This window comes from Oenanthe melanoleuca, chromosome Z (assembly GCF_029582105.1).
Source record: "Oenanthe melanoleuca isolate GR-GAL-2019-014 chromosome Z, OMel1.0, whole genome shotgun sequence".
NCBI lineage: Eukaryota > Metazoa > Chordata > Aves > Passeriformes > Muscicapidae > Oenanthe > Oenanthe melanoleuca.
The window spans coordinates 7798012-7824217 of NC_079362.1; the positions used below are offsets into that span (position 1 = coordinate 7798012).

The 26206-nt window shown below is 53.3% G+C and overlaps 3 protein-coding genes across 3 annotated transcripts; 1 reads left to right on the top strand and 2 right to left on the bottom strand.

Annotated features, from left to right (window-relative positions):
- Window positions 1-668: 668 nt before the first annotated feature.
- TRMT10B (tRNA methyltransferase 10B) lies at window positions 669-4139 on the bottom strand. The gene is made up of 7 exons (XM_056513289.1): window positions 3739-4139; window positions 3309-3587; window positions 2992-3144; window positions 2565-2643; window positions 2209-2276; window positions 1973-2096; window positions 669-1329 (listed from the first exon to the last, which is right to left on the bottom strand). The coding sequence occupies exons 1-7, from the start codon at window positions 3889-3891 to the stop codon at window positions 1136-1138; spliced, it is 1050 nt and encodes a 349-aa protein (XP_056369264.1). The 5' UTR covers window positions 3892-4139; the 3' UTR covers window positions 669-1135.
- Window positions 4140-8308: 4169 nt separating this feature from the next.
- On the top strand, window positions 8309-20988 carry DCAF10 (DDB1 and CUL4 associated factor 10). Its single transcript, XM_056513287.1, has 7 exons — window positions 8309-8629; window positions 9654-9767; window positions 12164-12361; window positions 13481-13683; window positions 13773-13883; window positions 14764-14909; window positions 16673-20988. Exons 1-7 carry the CDS (start codon window positions 8340-8342, stop codon window positions 17039-17041), a joined length of 1431 nt encoding a protein of 476 aa, XP_056369262.1. The 5' UTR covers window positions 8309-8339; the 3' UTR covers window positions 17042-20988.
- A 320-nt stretch (window positions 20989-21308) lies between these two features.
- Window positions 21309-25221, bottom strand: SLC25A51 (solute carrier family 25 member 51). Its single transcript, XM_056513294.1, has 2 exons — window positions 25068-25221; window positions 21309-24414 (listed from the first exon to the last, which is right to left on the bottom strand). Exon 2 carries the CDS (start codon window positions 23749-23751, stop codon window positions 22906-22908), a length of 846 nt encoding a protein of 281 aa, XP_056369269.1. The 5' UTR covers window positions 23752-24414; window positions 25068-25221; the 3' UTR covers window positions 21309-22905.
- Window positions 25222-26206: the final 985 nt, after the last annotated feature.

Here is a 26206-nt window from a genome sequence, read left to right on the forward strand (position 1 = left end):
GTGGTTTGGCTGAGCATCCCCTTGGATGGAGGGGCAGAAACTGGTCCCTCATTGCTGGGGGGCAGCCTGGGGATATTGGGGTTGGCTGCCTTTCCCCAAGGAGCTGCTGCTGCTCTGGGCAGCTGAGGGGCACAGAGGGGCTGGAGTGATGGCCCCACCTGTCCCCAGGCACTGTGGGGACAGCACTGTCCCTGGCTCTGGGACACTGACGGGGATCACCTCCACACCCAGCTCGCCAAGAGCCCCCAGGGCACAGCAAAGGGCACTGGCCAGCACTGACACCACTGCTCTGGCTGAAGCTCAGGGCCACCCCTGGCTTGGGTTACACCACAGCAGCCCCCACTGCACCTGCAGAGCCGTGCCACACGCACCTGGACGCTAGCCCCAGGGCTGTGACAGAGGAATGAAAACACATAACAAAACTTACCTCAGATGACCTTCAGGTCCTGCTGCCACTGGCCGTGAGGTTTTTGGGCTCCTTTGGCAGCAATGGCTGAGGTAAGGCATCGACTCAGCTGCACCAAACACACTCCCTGCTGTGGCTGTGGCACTGGCACTGCTCTGAGCAGGCACAGCCAAGCCCAGGTACCTCCCAGCAGGGACACAGGGGTCAGGGACCTGTGTCAGGTGGGACAAGGTTCCACTCATCAGTAACTGTAGGTACACAATGGGGATCTAAACCTTTTATTTTGTATTAGATGCATTCAACTAGCCAAAGGCTTCAACAACTCACCACATCTTCACTGGGTTAAGTTGTTGGGACATAGTCCTTGGGAGCTGCTCCCCATCCTGCCTTTTCCTGCAGCAGCAGCACTGTTCTGTCCTATGGTAGGGGGATTTCCTTGCCCATAAGCTTTGCAACCCTAACCTCACCTTACTCTCTGTTTCAATAAAATGAAGAAAACCCCTTAAAGCTCTTCTCCCCATCCCAGAACAATTGTAGGTGCAGCACTCACAAACAAACAGCTGCAAAAGAAACAAAACTGAATTCCTGTCAGTTTTGATCCCAGGCTCCTCCAGGCTTTTCTTTCCTGCTCAGGGGCAGGGGGGATGTCCAGCACCACATTTCTGAGGTAGAAGGTGTTGCTCCAGCAAGGTCCTCACACTGCTGGGAAGAGCTGTCTCCTGTGCACAGTCATGCTGGTGCTTCCTGCCTGTGCAGCTCCTCACCACAAAATAAAGAGTTTTCTTGGGCAGCAGTGGTGCACTGGGCTGTCTCCACCTGTTCTGCTGTCTCTCGTAGCACGTAGCCTTTCCCAGAGGAAACCCCAGCCCTCAGAGCTGCTGGCCAGCTCCTCGTCTCGTAGTAGGTGCACAGGACATCAAAGACTGTCAGGAGCAGAGAGGTGTTGGTCACAGAGGTGCTGTGGCAACGGTGCCAGCAGCTCTACACACACCCACCCAACACGAGGGAGCTGATGACAGCAACCAGAGAGGGTTGCCCCCTAAACACCTGAGCTGGAGCTTGAGGCAGCTTACCTAGGGGCAGACAGGTATTTTGGAGAGGACTTTAGAGTTCTGGGCAAAGCAACTACAGTGAGGTGCCCCCACTGCTGTTTTGGCTGACATGTGTCACCTGTCAGTGTCCCTCTGCAGCAAGCCACACCTGCTGTGCTCCCACCATCACTCCTCCTGGGGCACACAGAGACCCCAGGCACCCCCTCTGCCCTGTGTCCATGGAGGGCAAACACAATCCTCACGCCAGGAGAGAAAGCTTTGATGAGCTGGCCTGGGTCATGAGCCTCTCTGCAGCCACGAACAGTGACCAGGAGTGCCACCCCCCGGGGACACAGGACACCAGCACCCCTCCCTGCCTTGTCAGCTTGGTCTCAAAACTGCCATCCCTCTATGGCCGGTCCCAGCAGCATCCGACTGTCCCCTGCCTGGTGCACACTCCCCGGGCAGCAGGGATCACCCCAGCCTCTGGGTCACACCCTGGCATCCCCCGGGACCCCCAGCCCCTCGGGCTCACCCTGGTTGATGGCCAGAGTCTCGCAGTGGTAGTTCCTGGCGTTGGGGGCCCTCACCATGTACTCGCGGATGGGCAGCCGGGCTGTCTGCAGGCGCTGCTCGCGCGCCCTCCGCAGGGTCAGCTGCTGCAGGGACACACGGGCTCGCTGCCACACGGCCCAGCTGCCACGGAGACAAACCCTGCCCGGGGCAGCCGCAGCACGGGCTGTCCCTGCCCACGGGACGGGCACCACGCACCTTGTGAATGCTCTCATCCACCAGCCCTCCCAGCACGTACACCTTGTCCGGGTCGATGTCTTCAAGGACTGGAAACAGACAGGCACTCACCACCCGCAGCAGCCAATGCCAGGACAGTGCTCTCCCTACACACCCACTCCCCAGGACAGCAGAGGGCAGAGCCTCCCCACCCCGGGGCAGACGGTCCCCAGCACAGATTGAGCACCAGATCTGAGCACACTGCGTGCCTCAAGCAATGTGAAACAGCCCACGGCACGAACAACTTGCCTGAACCATGGGATGGCCTCAAAATGAAATTTCTAAAAGTCAGCCTTTTCCCAAGGTTCTCTCTTCTCTAAAGTATGTGAAATATTTACCGTTCTCAGAGTCAGGAGTGAGATAAACAATGGTCTCCAAAGGAAACAGGTCCAGGTAACTCTCTGGAGTTGTATCCATCTCAAAAACAAAAGACAGAGGTGAAGTAGCCTAAGGTTCATCTGCCAGAACAAAGCCCCTCCCAGACACAGAGATATCCCGGGACTGACACTACTGCTTTGGACATACCAACTGCTAAAGCTCTGCTAGATCCTACAGATCTCAAATGATCTGGGATTTTTCTTTTTCAACTGCACAACGTTTCTGTTCTGGGCACTGACCAACACACCTAAAATCTCCATTACATTTCCTCCTCACCAAAAGCTCTCGGGCTGCTTTGAGAAAGGCAGAGCAGCAACAATTGTCTAATCTAAGGCAGCTGCAGAGCCCAGGGCAGAGCTGCGCCCCGTCCCGCGGGCAGACCCTCACCAGGTACCCGGCGAAGCCGTCGTTCATGCGGAAGCACTGCTCGTAGATGGGCGTCCCCGCCGCGAACTCGGTCAGGCACAGCCAGAAGGGCCGGGCGGCGCGGCGGTTCGCCCCGTACAGCCGGCGGATCTGCGAGGCGAGCCGCCCGCTCTCCTGCGGGACACGGTGAGCCCGAGCCGGGGCTGCCGCTGCCGCCGAGCTCCCGCTGCCCCGCCCGCAGCGGGGACGGGCACACGCGGAGCCCCAGGACCCCCGAGCATCCCCCAGGACCCCCGATTATCCCCCGAGCATCCCCAGGAGCCCCGGTGCCCCCGCACCTTCTCGCTCATGCCGCCGCCCACGCCGAGATCCACGCAGAGCCGCGGCCCCGCCGCCCGCGCCCGCAGCAGCCGCTCCGTGGCCAGCGCGGCCGGGACCCTCCCGCGGGGGGCGGAGGGCGGCCCGGGCCCGGAGGAGCCGCTGCCCAGCGCCGTGCTCGGTGCGTCCCGGTGCGCCGCTGCCCGCCGCTCCCGCCGGCGCTGCCGCTCCTGCCGCCGCTTCCCGCGCCGGGCGGCGAGAACGCGCTGCCAGCGCCGCCGCTTCCGCAGCGCGTTCCTCTGCGGGGAGAGCGGCCACGGCGCTCAGCGGGTCCCGCCAACGCACCGAGCACCGAGCCCGGCACCGGGCACGGAGCACTGAGCGTCGACAATCGAGCACCGAGCCCCGGTACCGGCACGGACCCCCGGCCCCGAGCCCCGCCGCACGCACCGAGCCCGGCCCCGCCGCGCCGCTCGCCCGCCCCGCGCCGGGATCGCCCGCGGCCGAGGGCTCGATCCGCAGCAGCCGCAGCGCCTCGGCCGCCGCCTCCGCCTCGCTCCCCGCCGCCGCCGCCGGCCCCGGCCCCGCCGCCCCGGCCTCCATCGCGCCGCTGCCGCCGAAGGGGCGGGCCCGGGGCGGTACCGGGGCTGTACCGGGGCGGGCCCGTCCGTCCCCGCCGTGCTTCTCCCCGCTGCTCCCGGTGCCCGTTCTGCGGCTCCGGTACCGGTCCGTACCGGGGTCAAGGCTACCAGCGGCACCCAAAGTTCCATGATGAGGTCGTTGCCTGTTTCCTGCTGGAAACACCGAATTTCCTTCCCCGTGTGTCGCCGTCACACAGCAGACGCCACAGGCCCGGTCAGTCTGGGGCAGCTTCCCGGGATGCTCCTCCATCGTGCACCGCTTGCTTTGTACAGTCTAATTATTTTATCGTTACTCTTCCTTTTCTATCACATTATACTGTGTCTAAGAGATAAGCATAAGCAGATGCGAACTATTTACCGTCCTCAGAGTCAGCAGTGAGATAAACAATGGTCTCCGAAGGAAGTAAGTCCAGGTAACTCTCTGGAGTTGTATCCATCTCGAAAACAAAAGGCAGAGTGAAGCAGCCCGAATTTGCATAGCCAGTGAATCACAAGAAATTACTTCTGATTCGGAAGAGGTGGCAGAATTTCACGAGCAGCAGAAACTTCTGGCTGTAACTGGAGGAAGGCAGCTGAGTGGTGCCAGGCCCCAGACAGCTGTGATGGCCTGGAGATCTGCACCCACACTGTAGGGCATCATACTCACTGTGTGAAATCGGGGAACCTAAAGGGAGGGGACAGAAACAAAAGCTGCCCCAGCTTTTATTGGAGCTGTTGGAGTGTGTAAAATAGAAGCCTGAGTCCCTCACAGAGAGAAAAGAATGTGGAGACTGAATTAAAGCCTTTACAGAAATTAAAACATATTAAGCCACACAGATATGAAGTAGAAGTGCAAGTTTTAGTTTTAAGTAAATAAGAATATACTTTTAAGTGTCTTAACTGAGTAAAAAGCCCTAAAGCCTAGTTTAAAGTTCAAGCCCTAAAGCCTAGTTTAACTCCAGACATAACAAAAACATAACATTACTTGCATTAGTAAATAAAACAGATAAAACCATTTATGTGAATAGATAAAACTACGGGTGTAAATTATGTGTAAAGACTGACACTACTTTCATACTTTAAAACTGAGCTCTAATAAGTGTAAAAAAAAACGTTTTAGAATTGTATTTTTAGCTGATTGGATGATTTATGAATAAAATCCCCTATATTGGAGTGAGGAAAAAAAAGGAAGAAGAAAGGAGAAAAGAAAAGGAAACAAGGAGGAAGACAAAAAGGCAGAAGAGGATGAAAAAGAAGAAGAAAAAAGAAGAAGAAAAGAAGGAGAAAGAAGAAGAAAAGGAAAAAGAAAAAAGGTGTGGGAGCTGCTGCAGCTTCTGCTCAGGACTTTATGCCAGAAAGTTTTGGCATAGACTTTAACACCCTGAACTCTGTGCCTTCAATACTGATGTACTCATGCAATAAACAACTTTACAGTAACCAACAATTGCTCCTATCTCTTTGAAGACCCAGAGCCATGAAAAACTCAACAACTCTACTGGCTGTAGCCCCCCAGCCTGCTTGCTGTCAGGGCAGAGGAGGCTGAGAAGCCTTGGCAGGGTCAGCACTGCCAGCAGCAGCCACACATCCACGTGTGATCAGCAGTGTCCTCACCCAGAGTGCAGAGCATGGCACTGCCTTCACTCCATCAGGAAGGACTGAACTCACCCCAGCACCAATCAAGGCATCCAGTCAGGTCCAGCACAAACCTGGCTGGGCACTGGGCAGGCAGCACTTCTTGGAAACCCCTCACAGCCCACAGGACAGGGCTGTGCCGGAAATCCCTGCCTGAGGTAACAGGAGCAAGACATCCATCCAAAAAACACAACTAAAAATCCTTTAAGCCTACAGCTACACCACACAAAAGCAACAACTCCAACAGATGAACAACAACCAACTATCATGGGGAAAACCCCAAAATGCTAAAGAGAAAGCATTTTTGGTGCTTGCTACAAGGAACTTCTGCTGTACCACAGTGACTGAAATCCTGCTCATTAACCTGAACAGGGCTCCAGGTAATGCTGCACAAACTCTGTGTGCAGAACAGGGTTTAGTTCCTCTGTGTCAGACTGACACACTGTAATCCAGCTCTCCTGACAGACAGACAGCTGATGTAAAGCATCAGTCTTCTGTAAAAAACAAAACCAACCTGGGAAAAACATCAACTCACCTGATGAATGTGGCACCCCAAATCATACTTGCCTCTTCTGAGTGATATAACTCAGAATGTTCTACAGCTTTCTTGGTGTTTTTGTTTCAGTTTAGCTCTTGGTGTGTTTGCAGGATGGGTGCCTGTCTCAGGGCTGTGTCTCACTCACCCCTGGGTTACTGCAGCACTGACTCCTGCTTTGTTTCTAGGCAGCCTCTCCTGCCCTGAGGCACTGCTCCATTCCCCGGAACTGTTCTGATAACAAACTGCTCTCCAAGCCCAGGGCAGCAACGCCACCCTCTGTGCTGGTGCTGCTGCAGCTCCTGACTGGTTTCTCCTGAACAAACCGGGGTTCCAAGCACGTCCCACCAGCCCACTGTGATAACTGATAAAAGATTCGTGTTAACCACAAAAGTACTGGGGTTTGTATAACCCAAATAAGTCTGAAATGAAGCATGACACTAAAGAAAGGAACATATATGATTAAATCATTTTTTTTTTAATTCCCCCTATTATGAATATTATGTTTCTAAATAAGTTGTATCTACTGACAGCTTGCAAAACAAGTCTTAACACAGCCCAACATATCCTGGAAAATCAGGCTTCCTGCCTTTGTGTGATCAATTGCAGCCTATCCCTGAGACCAGACTGCCTGAATTCTGTCATTTATCTACCAACACCAGATGGTTATCTATGGGATTGACAAATTGTCTAGAGACTCACGTCGTCCAGAGATCCCACGGACCACCACTGCTTACCTGGCAGAATTATGACAGCAAAACAATAACAATTATTGATGACTACAAGGAAACCATGCTGTAAAAGGGAGCTGCAAACCAAAGTTGGGTGGAGCATGGAGTGGGCAGTGACCCCTCTGCCTCCACAGTGCTGCTTGTCCTGTCTATATGAAATAAAGCAATCGAATTTTGCTGAATATAGAGGCTTTTGTTCCTCATTTATAACACCAGTGAACACACTCTGCTCCTCCTGGTCCCAGACTCTGCTGTGGCCCTACTGTGCCATCTCTTGGCTCTCTGTGGTCACCAGGGTCCTAGCAGGTCTCCAGGAACAAGGTAGACATGACTGAGCTGGCAATTTTGTGGCAGAAGTGCAGTAGTCAGTAGTAGACGGGTAGAGAAAATTTTGGGATTAGACCTGAGGTAACACACAAGGGACAAAGAATATTTTGGAGTTCATCTGTAATGGACACAAGGAACATTTTGGGGATAACACAGAGGTCACAGTGACACTCCTAGTACAAAAACAGACCCCAGAGTCGGGGCTGGTCCTGCTGCTGGACCCAAAACCTGGGATTATTACGGATCCCATCCCCACTGGCACCTACCCTGCACCTCCTACCACCAGACCAGACTGAGGAGGCCCCTCCAGGTTCCTCTTGGCCAGTGAGGTTTTAATATCATCTTCCACGCTCTCAAAACACACTGCTAAAAATAATTTATTGACATTCAATTGGTTTATAAAAATATTATGCCAGTATGCCTATAAAAACTTAAGGAAAAAATATTCGCAGTTTACTAAAGCGGAGGCTTTTCTGGGAAGGAGGGACCCTGATCTTTCCTGGGTACTTTTGGAAAAATCTGGTGCTAACTGTGCTTAAGAGGGCACAGGGAGCTGGGCCGGGGGGAGCCCAGGCTGGGCAGCGGCGCTGTCCCCAGTGCAGGCTCGTTCCCGAGCACAGCCCCCATTCCCGCACCCGAGTGAGGCATTCGGGTCATTTGGCTTTTTATCCTGCTTTGCACAGAGCACAAAGCGCTGCTCACCGACCATCCAACCTGTTTACACGCTGTACAAAGACATCAGCGTTAACCGGTTACACATTACATCTCCTTTCTATTAACCAGTACCCAGCCCCGTTCGCAGTCATATCTCAGCTCTCACGCCGAGCAGCCCGAGGCACAGCTGCTCTCTCCGTCTGGAGTCGGTGCTGCTGCCCCGCCACCGCGCGGCCTCTGTCCCGCGGCTCCGCGCAGACAGCAGGCCCCTCTCAGGACGGCGCTCCCTTTGCCGCGAGCAGCAGAGCAGGCAGGCGGGTGCCGAGCAGCGCTCGGTAACAGCAGCGACGCCGAACCGAGCGAGCGGCGGCGGGGCCGCGTCTGAGGGACCGCGGTCACGTGAGCCGGACAACACGTGACCACCCGGGGCGGGGCCGCGCAGGCGCAGTGGCGCCCCGGCGCCGGCAGGGGCGGGGCGGGGGTGGGGCCGCGCAGGCGCACTGTCGCGGGGCGGCCGGTAGGGGGCGGACGGGGGCCGGCGCTGCCGCCGCCATGAGCAAGGGCCCGGGCCCGGAGCCGGGACTGGAGCCGGGGCTGGACCCAGGGCCGAACCCGGAGTCCGCCCGCCACGGCGACCCCGCCGAGCCGGGGCCCGGCGCCCCCGGCGGGCTGTTCGCGTGGCTGCGCGGGCGCTGCCTGGGCCGCGGGGCCGCCGTGGACCCGGCGCGGGACACGTTCGGCGCCATGACCGGGCTGTACGGCGCCATCCAGCCCGCCGACTCCGTGTCCCTCAGCACCCGCACGCACGGCGCCGTCTTCAACCTCGAGTACTCGCCCGACGGGTAGGTGTGCTCGGATCGCCGCCGCGCTGTGCCCGGAGCTCGCTGCCGGTAGCGCTGGGCTGGGGCTGCCCGGCCAGGTGTGCCCATCCAGGTGTGCACAGATAGGTGTGCCCGGCCAGGTGTGCACAGATAGGTGTGCCCGGCCAGGTGTGCCCATCCAGGTGTGCACAGATAGGTGTGCCCGGCCAGGTGTGCACAGATAGGTGTGCCCATCCAGGTGTGCACAGATAGGTGTGCCCGGCCAGGTGTGCCCATCCAGGTGTGCACAGATAGGTGTGCCTGGCCAGGTGTGCCTATCCAGGTGTGCCCATCCAGGTGTGCACAGATAGGTGTGCCCGGCCAGGTGTGCACAACCTGGTGTGCCCATCCAGGTGTGCACAGATAGGTGTGCCTGCCAGGTGTGCACAGCCCAGTGTGCCCATCCAGTTGTGCCCAGTCCTGTCAGCTCAGCCAGGTGTGCCCATCCAGGTGTGCCCAGCCCTGTCAGCTCAGCCAGGTGTGCCCATCCAGGTGTGCCCATCCAGTTGTGCCCAGTCCTGTCAGCTCAGCCGTGTGCCCATCCAGGTGTCCCTGTCCAGGTGTACCCGTCCAGCTGTGCAGGGGGTTCCCAGGGCGCTGGGTCCATACTGGTGTCATCGCTGTTCACATCAGCAGCACCCCTGGGCTGCAGTTGAAATACCTGGGGCAGGTACCTGGGGGGGGTGCTGTCCTGTGCTCCTCCTGCCTCACCTTGCTCTGCAGGGGCTCTGCAGGAGGGCAGGGCCAGGGGGACAATCCTGCTAATGAATGCCCACTCTGGCTGGTGCTGCTAAATCTGTATTTTGCAAGATTTTAGTGGAAAAACCTGACTGGTTTGCAAAAGGGTGAATAGATATTGCAGGTAAGCTTTGATTCAGCGTTGGTTCCTCTGTCTCAGACCCCTGGAAGGTGTGGGCAGAGGGTGGGCAGAGGTGCCAGGTGGCACAGGCAGCTGCTGGAGGGCAAAGCCCAGCACAAACTGGAGTTTTCCATTCTGCTCTCGCAGGTCGGTGCTGACCGTCGCCTGTGAACAGACTGAGGTCCTGCTCTTTGACCCAATATCTTCAAAGCACATCAAGACTCTGTCCGAAGCTCATGAGGACTGTGTAAATAACATCAGGTACGTCAGCAGGGACGTTTGGACACAACTCAGCCTGTGCTTAGGCATTGCAGTTTAAATCCTCTGCCACTTTCTTGGGATAGAGCTGGAAATAGCAAGAGCAGGAGTCTCAATCCACCACTGTTTTTATCATGTAGTATTTTTTCTTTTAAATTGAGGGTTTTTAGGCTGTTCTGATTCTGGAATAAATTTTGAGGTCTGAATTTAAGGTATCTTCTAACAGTACTGCTCTTCAATCAGATTATGACAGCAAAAAACCCAAATCACTCCAAAACCCCAAAACAACAACCAGCTACACAGCAACAAATAACCTCAACCAAGAGCTAAACTGAAACAAAAAACCTAAGAAAGCTGTAGAACATTCTGAGTGTTTTCACTCAGAAGAGGCAAGTATGATGTGGGGTGTCACATTCATCAGGTGAGTTGATGTTTTTCCCAGGCTGGTTTTGCTTTTTACAAAAGACTGGTGCTTTACATCAGCTGTCTGTCTGTCAGGAGAGCTGGATTAGAGCGTGTCAGTCTGACACAGAGGAACTAAACCCTGTCCTGCACAGAGTTTGTGCAGCATTACCTGGAGCCCTGTTCAGGTTAATGAGCAGGATTTCAGTCACTGTGGTACTGCAGAAGTTCCTTGTAGCAAGCACCAAAATGCTTTAGCAAAAGTTTGGGATTTGCTACATGATAGTTGGTTGTTGTTCATTTATTGGAGTTGTTGCTTTTCTGTGGTGTAGCTGTAGGCTTAAAGGATTTTTAGTTTGTGTTTTTTGGATGGATGTCTTGTTACTTTTACTTTAGGTAGGGTTTTTCTTAATTGAGTGCCTTCATCAAATGAATTCCAAAATAAACCAGTGTGGCTTGTCCTTCTGAAAGTGAAGCCATGCCTGAATTCCTGGTGTTCACCTTTGATCTGTGCAGTGCAAGCTCAGTGATTTCCTCTGTTCATTTTCTCACTGAACCAAGTAACTTGTGTTGGTGTATTCTCAAACTTGGTCCCACTCTCACTCAGTGTTTTGAAAAGCCTTGTGTTAGCTTCAGTGAACTCAGGACTTCATGTGTGCAGTTTATTTCCTGGCTGTGCTGCTCCCAGCCCCACTGAGCTGGATGCTGTCCTGGAGGGAACATGCTGAGTTACCTGGGGGTTCTGTCTGAGCACACTGGTGGTTTGGCTCTGGTGGAATCTGCACACAATTCATTAACACACAACCACCCTAAAAAACCCTCAGACCAAGCCAAACTCCAGCTGTGCCTGTGTGTGCTTGTGTGCTGCTGCAGAGGCACTGTGTCCTGGTTTGGAGGACAATGTCTGCCAATAAAGGGAGAACTTCTCTTTGAAATGGACAATGTAAACCCCTAAATCCAAATTATTAGAATTTTGAAATTAAGGGGCTCTCAGGCAAAGAGATGGGAATTAGGAATAACAGTTCTTTACTAGGAAAATTCAAATAGAAATGCAGTATTACACAGAACAATCCCAACCCTGCCAGAGTCAGAATCCAAGCTGACACCCATCAGTCAGTCAGGGTGTTGGCACAGTCCCATTCAATGGTGGCTGCATCCTCCTGCAGGGGCAGATGTGGTTCAGCTGGAGCAGTGCTCCTGGAGAAGGTGCAGTTTCCTCTGAAGCTCCAGGGATGATGTGGAAAGGTCTGGCTTTCCTCTGGAATCCAGTGGAAAGAAGGTTCCTTGGTGTCCCAAATCTCAGTTTTTATCTGGGTAGGAAAGGCTTGGCTCCTCCCCTGGCTGGAGCATCTCCCAGTGGGATGATGGAATTTTATCAGTCATGCACTGAGACTCAGTGGCCATGAACAGGAGATATCTCCTGGAGGGAGGATGGGCTGTGGGAAGATAAAGATGATTGCCCAGCTGGTTTAAAGATGGCCCATGAGCAGATAATGTGTGCCAGGAGATCAGGGTCACTGCCCCACCTGGCTGCAGCAGATGGGGACAGAATTCACATTGCTGGGATGCACAGAATTCACATTGCTGGAATACACAGAATTCACATTGCTGGGATGCACAGAATTCACATTGCTGGGATACACAGAATTCACATTGCTGGGATACACAGAATTCACATTGCTGGGATGCACAGAATTCACATTGCTGGGATGCACAGAATTCACATTGCTGGAATACACAGAATTCACATTGCTGGGATACACAGAATTCACATTTCTGGAATACACAGAATTCACATTGCTGGCTGCATCAAACCAACACACACTGTTCACATCCCAGCAACTGTGTTTCCAGCAGAGTGATCGCTGCCATGCTTGGAGCAGTTTTGTTTGCTGCCTGTGTTATCTCTGTGCTGCTGGCACCCCCAGCTCAGGGCAGGGCTGCTGCTCTCCTGCTGCCCTGCAGGCTGCCCTGAGCAGAATTCCCTGCCCACCCAGGTTCCTGGACAACCGGCTGTTCGCCACCTGCTCCGACGACACCACCATCGCGCTCTGGGACCTGAGGAAGCTCAACACCAAAGTGTGCACCCTGCACGGCCACACCAGCTGGGTCAAGAACATCGAGTACGACACCAACACCAGGCTGCTGGTGACCTCGGGCTTCGATGGCAACGTCATCATCTGGGACACCAACAGGTGCGTGGCTGCGCTCGCCCCGCGGCCCCTGTGCGGCACTGCAGGGCAGGGGCACCACCTGCAAACCTGGAACACTGTGTGTCAGTGTGTTCTGGAGCACTGGGAGGGGTTTGTAGCCCTTACCAAGAGCTTGCATCACCCCTCTGGTAAGAGCAAATGGCTAGAAGTGAGGTTCTTGGACCTCCAGTGCTCTACAGGCACTAACTCCGGAGCTCTTGGCTCCTGCTTCGTTGCGTTATCTTTTAAGTAAGCAAAGCAGCTAATAGTTAAAAAGGTTATTTATTACAAAGCACATCTTATCACAAAGCACATCAGTCTCAACAGGCACACAGGCAAGCAATAGCAAAGCAGTATCAAAGCAATGGCAAAGCAGCAGCAATAAGCAGATGGCCAGAAGCCCTGACAAAAGCCAATGGCTAAAAGCACCAACTCTCCCCAGTACCAACTCTTATACAGGATTTTTCCAACAAGCTAAGGTGCAAACTCAGACCACCACTCCTTAACCTGTTAGAATTGTAGTTTCTTAGCACACCAGGTTACATATAAACTATGCATACAACCTATCTTGTTCTATTTTAAAAAAGTCAGCAATATTCTTACTATAGCTCTGTAATGTCTAAGTCCTGTCTACACTGTGGGCCTGGAGCCTTCTGCTGAAGATATCAGTGTGTTTGTTAACCTTCACTAGAACTCTCACTGCTACTGTAGCATTTGAAACCTTTCACTTACTAAAAGCATCAGAGCTCACCCTAAAAGTTATACTTCAATCCAAATCCAAAGGCTTTAATTCAATCCCTGCACTGTGATTTCTGTCTGAAGAATTCAGAGATACCCCTGACTCACTGACTCCAACAGCTACAACTTGTCTGTCTGATGTGCCAAAGCATTATTCTTCCTTCCAAAGAAGGGTCTGGCCTTGTTGTTATAGTTTTAGCAATATGTGACTTCGCCCACTTCATCCATTCCATTAAAATGTGGGATAAAGACAGTACTTGAAAAAGAGGTTTTGGGGTGAACAAAATGAACACTGCTGGGCACATTCTGGACCCTTGTGAACACAGCCAGGGCCTGGAGCTGGAGCTGACCACAGTCCACTGCCATGCTTGTCTTGCTGTCCAGGTGCACAGAGGATGGATGTCCCCACAAGAAGTTTTTCCACACCCGTTTTCTGATGCGGATGAGGCTGACACCAGACTGTTCCAAAATGCTGATCTCCACCTCCTCTGGCTACCTGCTGATTTTGCACGACCTTGACCTGAACAAGTCTTTGGAGGTTGGCAGCTACCCGATTTTAAGGGCCAGGAGGACCACCTCGAGCTCAGGTGGGTGCAGCAGGGGCTGTGCTGGGGTGTTTGTGGGGTGCTCCTGTCCAGCAGCCCACCTGTGCTCATCTCTCTGGTGCTGTTTGCAGACATAACGTCGTCAGGCTCCTCTGGCCCTCGAGCTGTGGGCTCACCTTGTCACCAGAACAACTCAGGGCCACTCTCTGAGAAAACCTGTTCACGGCCCTCGCAGCGAGAAGGTAGGAGAACATCACTGGGAAAATGATAAATCACAAGAAAACCTGGGCTTGGATTTACTGCATCCACAGTGGTAAAAAACTGCTGGTTTTTGTCCTGTGGTTTTTAAAGAATGGTGTTGCTGAGACTTCTGATAAACCAATAAAATCTCATTGCACACCAAAGCATGGGGATCTATTCAGTTTTTATGTTTGAGAAATCTGGTAAAAGTAACAAGGTCTGTATTTTAAGTCAGTATGTTGTTGTTACATAGAGGTGCTCTGTTTTCCATGTGTTTTTCTTAGAACAAAGTTTGTGTGAATGATCTTTAAGGGAAAAATCCAGAGAATCAGCATGGACTTGGCAAATGGATGAATAGTTTGTGCATCCCTGGCAATTTCAAAGAAATGTAATGTTAATTTTCAGCTCCTCATGGTTGTGAGATGCTGAAGCATACTGCTGAGAGGAGACTTACCTGGATGCCAGGGAGGGATTTACCTGGGGTGAGGGGAAGAAGGGAGGAAGGCTGCAAGCTGAGCAAGCATTGGAAAGAATTTGGAGAGCTCACCATACAAGTTTGAGAATCAGCAATTCTTATGAAAACCTCAGTCTTTATATTTTGCTGTAATGCCAATGAGGAGCATAAGTGTGGAAGGTTAATGTAGTTGTGAGTTTGGGCTGGTTCAGTGCAGGTCTTGGCACTGAATTTCTGAAAAAGAAGCAGTTTGAAGTGAGGACAGCCCCTTGGTGTTGGCTCAGGGTTCCTGCAACCCTTGGAGTCCCTGTCCTGGCAGCCGAGTGCACCTGCCCCAGGTGTGACCCCATTTCAGCAGCAGGCCTGGTGAGAGGGGCAAAGGTCAATGTGTGGATTTCACTGAGACTCACAGTTAATTCCTCTGTCAGGGGGATCACCCAGGAACAGCCTGGAGGTGTTAACACCTGAGGTTCCTGGGGAAAGGGATCGTGGGAACTGCATCACGTCGCTGCAGCTGCACCCCAAGGGCTGGGCCACGCTGCTGCGGTGCTCCAGCAACACCGACGACCAGGAGGTAACAGCCCCTCTCTGCTTCTTTAGGGCATGGCCAGGCACATGTCTCCTGGTTTGTTCTTTCTTTGTTTTTTATCTTCCGGTAGAACCTGCTCCAAGCCTTTTCCTTGGTGCAGGGGGTCATAACACCAGCTGAATTTCAGCTGCACTCTGCAGATTCTGCTCCACTAACTTGAGCAGCAGTGGACAAGAGTACTTGACCACTAATCAATGGTTTAGTTACTTTGATTGCTGATGTAAATTAGCATTAATTTTGTTTTGGTTGTGTTTTTTTTTTATCTCTGTGTATTTGTTTGGGATTTGTTTTTGTTGCTGTTGAAAAAAGCCACTCTTTGTAACAATAATCCTTTACACAGGTGTAGAGGACTGAGCAGAAGCTTGGCAGATTGGTTATAAATGTTACTGCTGGTTCTGTAACAATCAAACTGCTGTACAACACAGAGTTTTTGTAACATGCAAAATGTTACAGTGGGTCAGTTGGTACTGGTGACTGACTGAGTTATAGTTTCTCTTAGTCCTAGGATCTGTCTTCCTCTGTTTTATTAATATTCATTGGTATTTTTCCTGTTGTGTTATTTCAGAAAGATGCATGTGGCAGAGCTAGGAATGCCTGTCTTGGGGCTGAAGTGGGATCAACAGGATATAAACTTTGTCATTGATCTTTCTTATATTAATTTTGAGATTATGTAATGAGATGGGAGGCTGGAATCCTAAATGTGCCTCACAAATACCAAACTGGCTGTAGAGCTGTTCATAACCTTCCTTCAAAAATCTGTTACCCACTTATTTCAAGATTCCATTGCTTTTGAAGTCAAAGGCATAAAATGCCAGTGCTCTGCTCTGAGTTACAGCCAGCTGAATTTATAGAATTCATTTAAGTATTTAACAAATTAGAGTAGGTGCCTGGCTAAAGGATTAGGCTTTGCTCTCTGCAGATGAAAGCTAGACTGGAAAGATTCTATCTCACAGGCATTTAATTAAAATAGCAGCTGTAATGCTGGGCAGCTGCTTTGCTTGGCTGGTGAGAGGTTCTTTCTGACCCCCAGGGCTCTAAGCACCAAACTCCAGAGCTCTTGGACTCCTACTTCGCTGGTATCTTAAAATAAGCAAAGCAGCTAATAGTTAAAGAGGTTATTTATTACAAAGCACGTCAGTCTCAACAGGCAATGGCAAAAGCAGCAGCAATAAGCAAATGGCTAGAAGCCAGAATGGCTAAAAGCTGCAGTGGCTAAAAGCTGTAGCTAAAAGCAACAACTCTCCCAATACAATATAGGATTTTTCCAACAAGCTCAGACACAAACTCAGACCACCACTCTTTAACCTGTTAGAATTGTAGTTTCTTAGCACACCAGGTTACATATAGAACTATGCATACAATTTATCTTGTTTTATCTAAGAAATGTAAGCAATATTCTTACTACAGCTCTATTATGTCACAGTCCTGTCTACACTGTGGGCCTGGAGCCTCTAGTGAAGATATCAGTGTGTTTCAACCTTCACTAGAACACTCACTGCTAGTGTGGCATTTGAGACCTTTTACTTGCTAAAAGCATCAGAACTCACTCTAAAACTTATTCAATCCCTGCACTCTTGATTTCTCTGAAGAGTTCAGAGACCCCTGGCTCACTGACTCACAGGCTGGTTCATGGGGAGGGGGCTGGAGAGCAGCTCAGCAGGAGCATTTCTGAGCTGCAGGGGCAGGGAATGGTCGCCCGCAGTGCTTGACTTCTCTTTCAGTGTCGCTCTCTCTGCCTCTCCCTTTAGTGGACTTGTGTCTATGAATTCCAGGAAGGAGCCCCGGTGCGGCCCGTGTCGCCGCGCTGCTCGCTGCGCCTGACGCACTGCATCGAGGAGGCCAACGTGGGCCGGGGCTACATCAAGGAGCTGTGCTTCAGCCCCGACGGCCGCATGATCTCGTCGCCGCACGGCTTCGGCATCCGCCTGCTGGGCTTCGACGCGCAGTGCAGCGAGCTGGTGGACTGCCTGCCGCGGGAGGCCAGCCCGCTGCGCGAGATCCGCTCGCTCTACTCGCACAACGACGTGGTGCTCACCACCAAGTTCTCCCCCACGCACTGCCAGATCGCCTCGGGGTGCCTTAGCGGGCGCGTCTCCCTCTACCAGCCCAAGTTCTAGGCGGTGCTGCGGCTGGCCGGGAGCGCGCTCTGCAGATTTCCGAGCGCACGGGAGCTCGTGCCACCTCGGGACAAGGATTTCTGAGGCCAGCGCCGTGCGGATCGTGGTCCTGCTCCCTGAGCCCGGCCCATGCTGCTCCTGTGCCACCATCCTGCTGTGTCTGCACCCTGACACTCGAGTGTTTCCTTAGCACAGGAACAGCACAGAGGGTGCCCAGGTACCTGCTGTCCCAGAGGAGATGGACTGCCTTGCCTCTGCTTCCTTTTCTGTCACTGAAGCAACTCTGTGGTGATTAGTAGATAATGGACTGCTTGTCTACATGAGCAGCACGGTTAGTCACTCTCACCAAAAAGAAAACAAACGGAAAAAAAATGGAATTTTGCTTTCATTTCTATGTTAATGTGGTTGTCATTGGTTAAAAAAAAGAGTCACGGTGTGGCTTAGGCTGGCAGGGACCACTGGAGTGACCAGACCCACCCCTGGGGCCACTTATCAGCAGGGAACACCCTGAGGATCCCTCTGGGTCCTGCAGCAGGGCAGCTGCAGCCCCTCCTCTGCCAGCTGTCTGCTGTAGGGGGTTTTCCACATCATCCCACATCTGGAACGTGGTGGGTTTCTGGGATGTTTGGGTATTTCCCACCTGGCTGCTGTGGGAGAAGTTCACTTGGATGTGTCCCCAGTGTCGCCAGATGAGCTTTTCTTCATGTGCTGCCAGTTTGGGAGGGGATCAAAAGCAAACCTGCCACCAGTGGGATCTACTGGGTCCAACCAGGCTTTTCACCAGGTGTGGAATGCTGTGGTGCTCACCCTGGTGAAAGGGTCTGGAGGGAAGCCACACGTGGAGCAGCTGAGATCACTTGGTTGGTTCAGCTTGGATAATTTGAGATGGGATTTCCTTGTGCTCTTGGACATGCTCCTGTGGGGCAGTGCAGGGGCAGGTACTGGTCACTTCTGTGACAAGGGATGGGACCAGGGAATGGCTGGAGCTGGGTCAGGGGAGTTTAGGTTGGATTTTAGGGAAACCCTTCCCCCAGAGAGTGCTGGCACTGCCCAGGCTCCCCAGGGAATGGGCACAGCCCCAGAGCTCCAGGAGAGTTTGGGCAGCGCTCCAGGGATGCTCAGGGTGGGATTTTGGGGTGTCTGTGCAGGGCCAGGGGTGGGACTGATGATCCCACAGGTCCCTTCCAGTTTAGGGTATTCTGTGATTCGATGGCCACACCCAAAGTATGAATGCCAGATTTTAGCCCTCGAGTTATCTGAGCTGACCTTGTAAATGCACAGGTATTTCACTCTTGTACATCCAGATCAGTTCATAACATTCTCATCACTTACATGTTCCAAGATGGGGTTTTTTTTAGCATTTCACTGCAGACCAGTCACACACTCAGTTCAGCAGGGAACTTTACCTGGAAGGACTGTCACCTGCTGGTGTTCAGGTTCACTCTGGCTCAACGGAGCACACTTGTTCAAAACTGACTCTTACAAAGCCTTTTGCAAAACGTATTTGGGGATAAAGAACATTTATGGACGTGAGAGAGCTGGACAGGTAAGCCTGAGGACTCTCCTGTAGCTTTGTGTTTATGTGGGTAGTATACCCTCGTGTTGGTGCAGAAATCATTGAAACTTAAACCTCTGCATTATGAGAAAAAAATCCCATGTTTCCTCTTCTGGAGAATTTCTTTGGTAATAGGAAGCCTTCAGTTTTGTGTGTTTGGTAATCTGGGGTCAGACATCCCTTCTGAGGCTGAGCCTGCACGTGGGGCAGGTGGCTCTGCTGGGTTGTTAAAGCAGCTCAGGGCCCTTCCCTTGGTTGTGGTTCAGCACCCTGGGAGTGAAGCGTGCAGGAAACTTGGGAACAAGCATGGGATAAGAGATCTTTATGCAAAGAAAGAGCTACAAGGAGTTTGTAATGGGCTAAGCTGCTTGGGGATAAAAGCCCAGGTCCTGTCTGGGACTAGAGCAGCTTTCCCCCAAGCATTTGCTGTCCCACTGCCAGGCTGCTGTTTTCTCACCCTATTTAATGTTTTATTACACATCATGGAAGGGACTACAGGGACACTTGAGAGAGCCTTGGAGTTCTCACAGGCTTGCACAGTGTTTGTTTTGGAGGTGAAGGAGCACCCACAGGACCAGGGCTGGTTCTTGTGTGGGTCTGTCTGTTTCCAAGGTTGTTTTTGTTTTTCCTGTCAGAACCTCCTCAGCCTGGTGGATCCCTAGTGACTGTAACGCTATGCCTGTGAATATGCACTGAGTGTTACCTTTTTAATTCTACCTCATGATACGCTGTGTTTTACACCAGTATTGTGCTGAGCTTTGGACTCTCACCTTTCTGTATAAAGGACCGTCCCCCCGGGTGACAGACGTGTCACCACTCCTTGGTAGCACCTGTGGCTGGCTGAGGGGCCCTGCCTGGCTCCAGGACCCACAGCTCACCTGCAGGAGGGAGGGGCTTGGTCACCTTGATGCTTCTGTAGCGTGTCCAGCAGATGCATAAAATGACAGAATCTGTACATGTACGCTGTAGAAATGTTACTTAGTTCTTCTGATGACATTTGTAATAAGTTTGAATTAGAGTAAGTAGGTAATCTTAGATTTTGGTCATTCAATTGATTACTCCTTTTCAACAACACTTGGAAGTTTTCCATGAAGGCTTTACCACGTTTTACCTGTGAAGTTCACTTCTCAGTGGCTTACAGCTGACATGCCTCACAGTCATGTGGTGGTGCAAGTGTTTTCAGTTCTCTCTCAGTAGCATTACTGGAACAATCAAGTTAGGGGTTGGTGAGCTTTGGGTTATTTCTAGGTAGTCAAAAAAAGAAAAAAATAAATTTATAATCTAGTTGTGTTTCAAAAGTTGAATGCTCGACCTTGAGAAGTGTGTAAAACTGTGAAACAACTGTAAGGAACATTTCCAAGGGAGATGAAGGACAGACAGATGGGGAGGGGATGGCTCACACCAGGGGTGTCTGTGGCAGCACTTGATGAATTCCAGGGCGTTTCTCGGGGCTGGAGCTCTCTGACTGCAGAGCAAGCAGGGCACTGGTGATGGTTTCAGACTCTGAGCTCCCCGTGAGAGAATGCCCCACGGACCCCGCGGAGCCAGGGCTGTGCTGGGGCTGGTTCTGCCCAGAACTGGTTCTGTGGGATTTGGTTCTTCTTGGGACTGGTTCTGCCCTGAGCTGGTTCTGGTCCTCTCCTGCCCGGGGCTGGCTCTGCTGTCCCCGGTGTCACCAGGCAGACCCCGCCCCGTGGGGATGGACAAGCACACGGTACCGAGACACACACACACACACACACACACACACACACACACACACGCACAGATTGTTTGCACTCTCGGAGTCTTGGGGTAAGGACAGCTCGATGCCTGCTGCCAGAATTGGAATGTAAACATCACTTTTTCCGGGGGGAGGGCGGGCTTGTCTTGGTTAATTTAGTGGGGTTTGTTTTTGTTCGTTTGTTTGTGTTGTGATTTTTATTTGGGTAGCACTGATGTGGAGAAGGTTCTGACATCATAATACATGGGTCTGTTGCTCTAGGACATATAAACTCATAGGGAAAAAGAAATATGCTTGCCAAATGAAAGCTTTTAAAAGATTCAGTTTACAAGAATCTAAAAAGTTGGAGAGAAAGGAAGAAGTCAACGACCCATCATGTTTTTGACCTGCAGGAAACAGAAACTTCTCACTGGCTGATCTTAGTCAAAGGTGCATTTTCTAAAGCACTAAATATCCTCAGTTAAGTATAAGGTTTTTAATACAGAAACAAATTGTGCATGTAGAGTATTTTGAAATACCTGAGATTTCATAGTAAAACTGTAGCCTTTTAATACCGTATATGAAGTATCAGAACTGCTTTGGAAGTATTGTACTTACAGCCGTACAGTAACTTACTATTTGTGGACAGTTTCTCTTGCTTGCATAATAAACATTTAATAATTCACTGAATTGAAATGTATTTTTTTTTAATGTTAAAATGAGCCATGCTGACTGGCTCTTGCCTGTCCCCTAAAATTAAGAGGAAAAACACCTCCTAGTGCTTAGACGCTGCCATTCTCACATCTGTCTACACAGCAGTGCTTTGAGATTTTTCTGAAAGTTACATATGAAGAGTCAGAACTGACTCTGAGCCTCAGACCAAGGGCTCCACTATTTCATTTTTACTGGGGTACTTGGGCACTGACCAGCTCTGGGCTTGTGCCAAACTCACCCTCAACACTCTGGCTTCCCCCACATTACAGGAGCACATAACATCTTCCACAGAGAAACAGGATGCAGATTTTTTTTATTCCATCAAGGAGTGATTACAAAAAAAACTGGTACACTGGTAAAAATCAAATTCTGCCAGTAACAAACATCCAGTAAACATTTTATTTAGATGCAGATAATCACCACTGGGATACAGAACTCGTGCTTGTGCCCACCCGCTGCCATCTGTGAAGCTCAGGACTGTATGATTACAACACACTGATTAGGTTCAATTTCGGAAGACAGTTTTAGCAAATGGAAAATTCAAATTCAGAAAAGCAATAGCCCCTCCAAGACTTAAGAAAAGACTAAATTCAAAGCAGTTTCTGAAAGCTTTGCTGCTCCCCATCATCCACCTGTTCTGGTTTATATATGAATGTATACTTTAATTAAAGAGGAAGCCCTCAGGGACACCCAAACACTTCTTGTTAGGACACTCATCTATCTCAGGGTCGTGCTCACTCTTCTGTCCTGGTATCTAAAGCCTGAAGTCTTCTCTCTCTCAACTCCCACATCTGTAGGACACAGATTTCTGTCAGTCCTTTTCAATCTCTGCCTACCGAAGTCCTGAAACATGTCTCCAAGCACTGCACCTTTCCTTCCTCCCTGCTTCCAAGGTCATCTTTGGCTTTTCATCTCCACTACACCTACAGACCTCCACTGAAGCAGGTAACCCAGGAACCTCACCTTGCCCGTGCCACTCTGTCTTGCAGAACCATTAACAGCACACACCCAGCAGGCAGAGCCCCGAGTTTTGGGTAGGAACATCTTGCGATCCGTAATTCCGCAGCGGGAACTGGGAGCAGACAAGATGAGGCAGTGCAAAAAGCCGTGTGTGAAGTGCTTGAGCAGCTGCAGGAGCTGGAGTGTCCCATGAGCACTACAGACAGGGACACATCCCTGATCCTGTAGCTGGAGGCAACAGGAAAAGCAGCAATTAAAAAAAAAAAAAAAAAGTCCTCACAAAAAGCAGAACAAACTCCATGTTTTTTAACGAGGAAGGACACTTTAAAGCTTCAGTGAGTTTGCTGTCCCATTCCTTCTGGTTTTCCCTTTTGGCAGGAAGGCACACGTACAAACACACACACATACACACACAGAGGTCCAGCCTGGGCCAGGCTGGAGGACACGGTCACCGCAGGCCACCTGCAGTGGCTGCAGCAGCTGAGGTGCAGCTGGGAGCTCTGCACCTCAGTTATCCCCTTCTGGATCTGTCCTTTGAGCTTTACACAATGAGGACCTTGAAACATCGGAAAATGCAGTTCCAAAATCGAGACTTGGAAGATGATCAGGCAATGGAATTGTTTTTCTTCAGCCCCTCCTTGATTCTCATGTTCTAAACATGGGCCGTGGAGCGCATCTCACCACAGAGCATTATGGAATTTCGGGAGTGATACAGAATACTTGTGTTTCCTCTTTTACACCTTGCATTTGTCTAGCAGCTCTGTTATGGGTAAACTCACCCGCTAGTAAGGAATACTTTAAGAAGTTCATCATAATTGCACCAAGGTTTTAAATGTATCACCATTCACCCCATAAATACCTGTCACACGCACGGGCACTGTTCCCTGGGACAGAGGACGCTCTGAGTGCTGGCACCCCACGAGCAGGACGGGATCACAGCAGCTTCAGCAGGAACTCGTAGGTGGCGTTGATGATCCCCCAGGACAGCACAGAGCGGTGGCAGTTCAGGTGGGCTCCTCGGAAGAGGTGGATCACCTTCCTGTCGCGCTCCAGCCAGATCTTCGCGAGCACTTTGGAGAAGGACTGAAACTCGCCACCGATCTGAGCCTGCATACGAGTTTTTATGACATTCACAGGGAAGAACAAGAGGCCCAGCATGGCGCCCAGCAGCCCCCCGCAGATGAAGTCGTTGACCATGTGAGAGCTGTAGGAGGTGGCCTCGGGCAGGAGCTGCTTGATGGGCCCCCGCAGCCCGAAGAACAGCACGTTGCTGGGCCCGTTGCGCAGCAGGATGGGCACCAATCCCCGGTAGTACTCCCTCATCCCATAGGCCCTCAGCACCTTGAAGGCCTGGTAAGTGTTTGTGAACTTGTCGTGGTGCCTGTGGTCCTGCAGCAGCGTCTGGACGCGCTCGAAGGGCGTGAGCACGGCCTCGGTGGTGCCGGTGAGCGCAGCGGCCGCGCTGCGCGTCAGCAGCTCGGGGGCGCGGGCGTGGCTGAGCAGCAGCGCCGAGAAATCCTCGTAGAGGCCGAACATGAGCGCCAGGGTGGCGGTTTTCTGCATGAGCGGGGGCAGGATGCCGCGGTAGAGCGTGCGCAGCCCGTCGCGGCGCAGCTGGCGCACCGCCTCGGCCGTGCGCAGCCCGTACAGCTGCTGCCGGAACAGAACCTTCTGGATGGGGAACGTCACCAGGATGTTGGTGAAGGCGGCGCACAGCCCGCACAGGTAGTGCTTGCCCGAGCTGTCCCGGCGCGCCGAGTCCCCCGGGGCTGTCAGCATGGCTGCGGCGGAGCCTCCTCCCCGCGCAGGAACAGCCTGAGCTCTGCACGCCTGCTGTGTCACCCCAGCACCCGGGGAGCAGCAGCACACACAGTCTGCAGGGCAGGGGCGGCCTCGGGCAGCTCTGAGGGGTGCTGTGCCATTCCTGCGCAAGGACAGCGCAGCTCTTCCCTTCTGTGCTGTTCCAGATCAAAACAGAAATAAATCCCCCTGGAATTATCACTGAAAGGCTGAACCTCGCGCTACTAAAACACCGTGTGGACAGAAGAGAGGCTGCCAGAAAAACCCCAAACTTAATAAAATGCACACAGCAGAATTACAAAACCTGCTCCTTACACCCTGCCCCTCCCTGTGGCAGAAAACACCAGACAAACCAGGTAGCGCTTTGCCGTGGCTCAGCTCACCCAGCAGCTGAGCACCACCACCCACGAGGGATGCACGGGTGTCACACAGGTGTCATTTCACCGGCACAGTGCAGAAATTCTTTACAGGTCCCGGGTCACTGCCATGCAGCCTCCCCTGCATCAGCCCCCGCGCTCGACACTCTGCTGAGGCTTCACCAGTCGAATTTAGCCAGGCCCAGGGTGCTGAAGGACATGTGGGCAGAGGCAGCTTGACCAGATAGTCTGGAGAAGGACTGCAGGGATCGTTACCTGGCAAACCCTGTGTGACAAAAGAACAGAATTCTTTATTTAACAGTTGTGAAAAGATGTTTCTGCAGGTGCCCAAATCCCACCCTCGATCACAGCCCAGCCTGAAAAACGTCCCTCTGAGACTGCGGGTGGTTCATGAGCCTCAAACCCTCCCCAGCACCAGCAGCACACGAGATCCCCAGAATTTGAAGGGGAGTTTGGGCACAGCAGCCCTGCCGGGCATGAGATGCCACCGAAACGAGGAGGGGAGTAAGAAAGGAGAAAGGAAAAGGAGGGGCGAGAGAGAGAGAGGAGCGAGGAGAAGAAAAGGGAGGGAAGAAAAGGTCGGGAGAGAACGGCAGAGAGGGAAGAGCGCGTGGGGAAAGAACGGGAAAGCCGCCTGTTCTCCGGAGCTCCCGCAGCCCTGACGCGAGCGGGGTCTCCGTCCCCCGGGGGAGCTCCAGGCCCGGCAGCTCCGCGCACACCGGGAGCCGCTCCCGAGCGCTCCCCGCGCCGGCACACCCGGCACGGCCCGCACGGCACACCCCGCGCTCCCCGCCGCGGCCCAAGGTCAGACCGGCGGCGGCGGCTGCGGCCCGGCCGGGCCCAGCGAACCGCGACCTGCAGCTCCGCCGGCGCCTGCGCGGAGCGGCGGCGGAGGCGCGGCGGGCGGGCGGGACGCACCTGCGGGCGGTGCTGGCATGGCGGGAGCGCAGCGGGACCGGAGCGGAGCGGGAGCCGGAGCGGAGCGCACCGGCACCGGCAGCGCCACCGCCTCAAGCGCCCGGCCCGGCGCGGCCTCGCGCCGCTCTCTGACGTCACCGCGCCGCCGTGTGACGCCAGCACGCCACCGCGCGGGGCGGGGCCGGCGGAGGGCGCGAGGACCCAGAGGCGCCAGCCAAACACGTGACATGGCCCACGCCTCCTCGCGTGTCCGCCAATCAGACGGCGAGGCCCATCTAGCCACGCCCCCGGGGCGGAGCAGTGGGGAGCTGGCGGCGGGCGGGAACGGGTGAGATCCGGTGAGCTCCGTACGGGAACGGGTGAGCTCATCACGGGAACGGGCGGGCTCCGGTGAGCTCCGTACGGAAACGGGCGCGAACGGGGGGAAACGGGCGGGCTCCAGTGAGCTCCGTACGGGAACGGGCGAGCTCATCACGGGAACGGGCGAGCTCCGGTGAGCTCCGTACGGGAACGGGCGAGCTCCGGTGAGCTCCGTACGGGAACGGGCGCGAACGGGGGGGAACGGGCGGGCTCCGGTGAGCTCCGTACGGGAACGGGCGAGCTCCGGTGAGCTCCGTACGGGAACGAGCGGGCTGCGGTGAGCTCCGCTCCGCGCGGGGCTGGGCAGGGACGCGTGGGCTCCGCTCCGCACGGCAGCGGCCGGGGCTGGGTCAGCGCGGCGGCTCCGTGTGCCCGAGTCCCGAGCTCTGCGGGTGCCGTGCGGGCTCGGGCACTGCGGTGTCTGAACGAGCCCTGTCCGTCCCGGAGCCCGGGCGGGGGCTGCGATCGGCTCGGTGAGTGGGGGGTTAATGATGGAACCCAGCCTCGGTGAATGGGGGGTTCAGGATCTAAGTCAGGCTCGGTGAGTGGCGGTTGGATCCTCTCTGCTTGGTCCCAGTCCTGGCCGGTCGGTCCTGCTCTGTCCCATTCTGTCCTGCACTGTCACATCTTCCCCAGTGTCCCCGTGTCCTCCGCAGGACCCGCAGCTTTGTCCAACATTCCCTGGCTGAGCAATGTCATCCTGACTGCCCCGAGAGAGCAGACAGCCCAGAACAGCTCAGTGGCCCTGCTGGGGTCTGGGGTGACAGTGGCCAGACCCC

Bases quoted from the DNA above. Each gene is read 5' to 3' on its own strand.
- TRMT10B (XM_056513289.1), bottom strand. From the start codon at position 3,891: ATGGAGGCCGGGGCGGCGGGGCCGGGGCCGGCGGCGGCGGCGGGGAGC. The intron at 2,644-2,991 runs GTGAGGGTCTGC...TTTGTTTTTGAG, and splicing joins ACGGCTTCGCCGGGTACCTG to ATGGATACAACTCCAGAGAG. The intron at 1,330-1,972 runs GTGAGCCCGAGG...TGCTCCTGACAG, and splicing joins GACTCTGGCCATCAACCAGG to TCTTTGATGTCCTGTGCACC.
- SLC25A51 (XM_056513294.1), bottom strand. From the start codon at position 23,751: ATGCTGACAGCCCCGGGGGACTCGGCGCGCCGGGACAGCTCGGGCAAG.
- DCAF10 (XM_056513287.1), top strand. From the start codon at position 8,340: ATGAGCAAGGGCCCGGGCCCGGAGCCGGGACTGGAGCCGGGGCTGGAC. The intron at 8,630-9,653 runs GTAGGTGTGCTC...CTGCTCTCGCAG, and splicing joins CTCGAGTACTCGCCCGACGG to GTCGGTGCTGACCGTCGCCT. The intron at 13,684-13,772 runs GTGGGTGCAGCA...TGCTGTTTGCAG, and splicing joins GAGGACCACCTCGAGCTCAG to ACATAACGTCGTCAGGCTCC.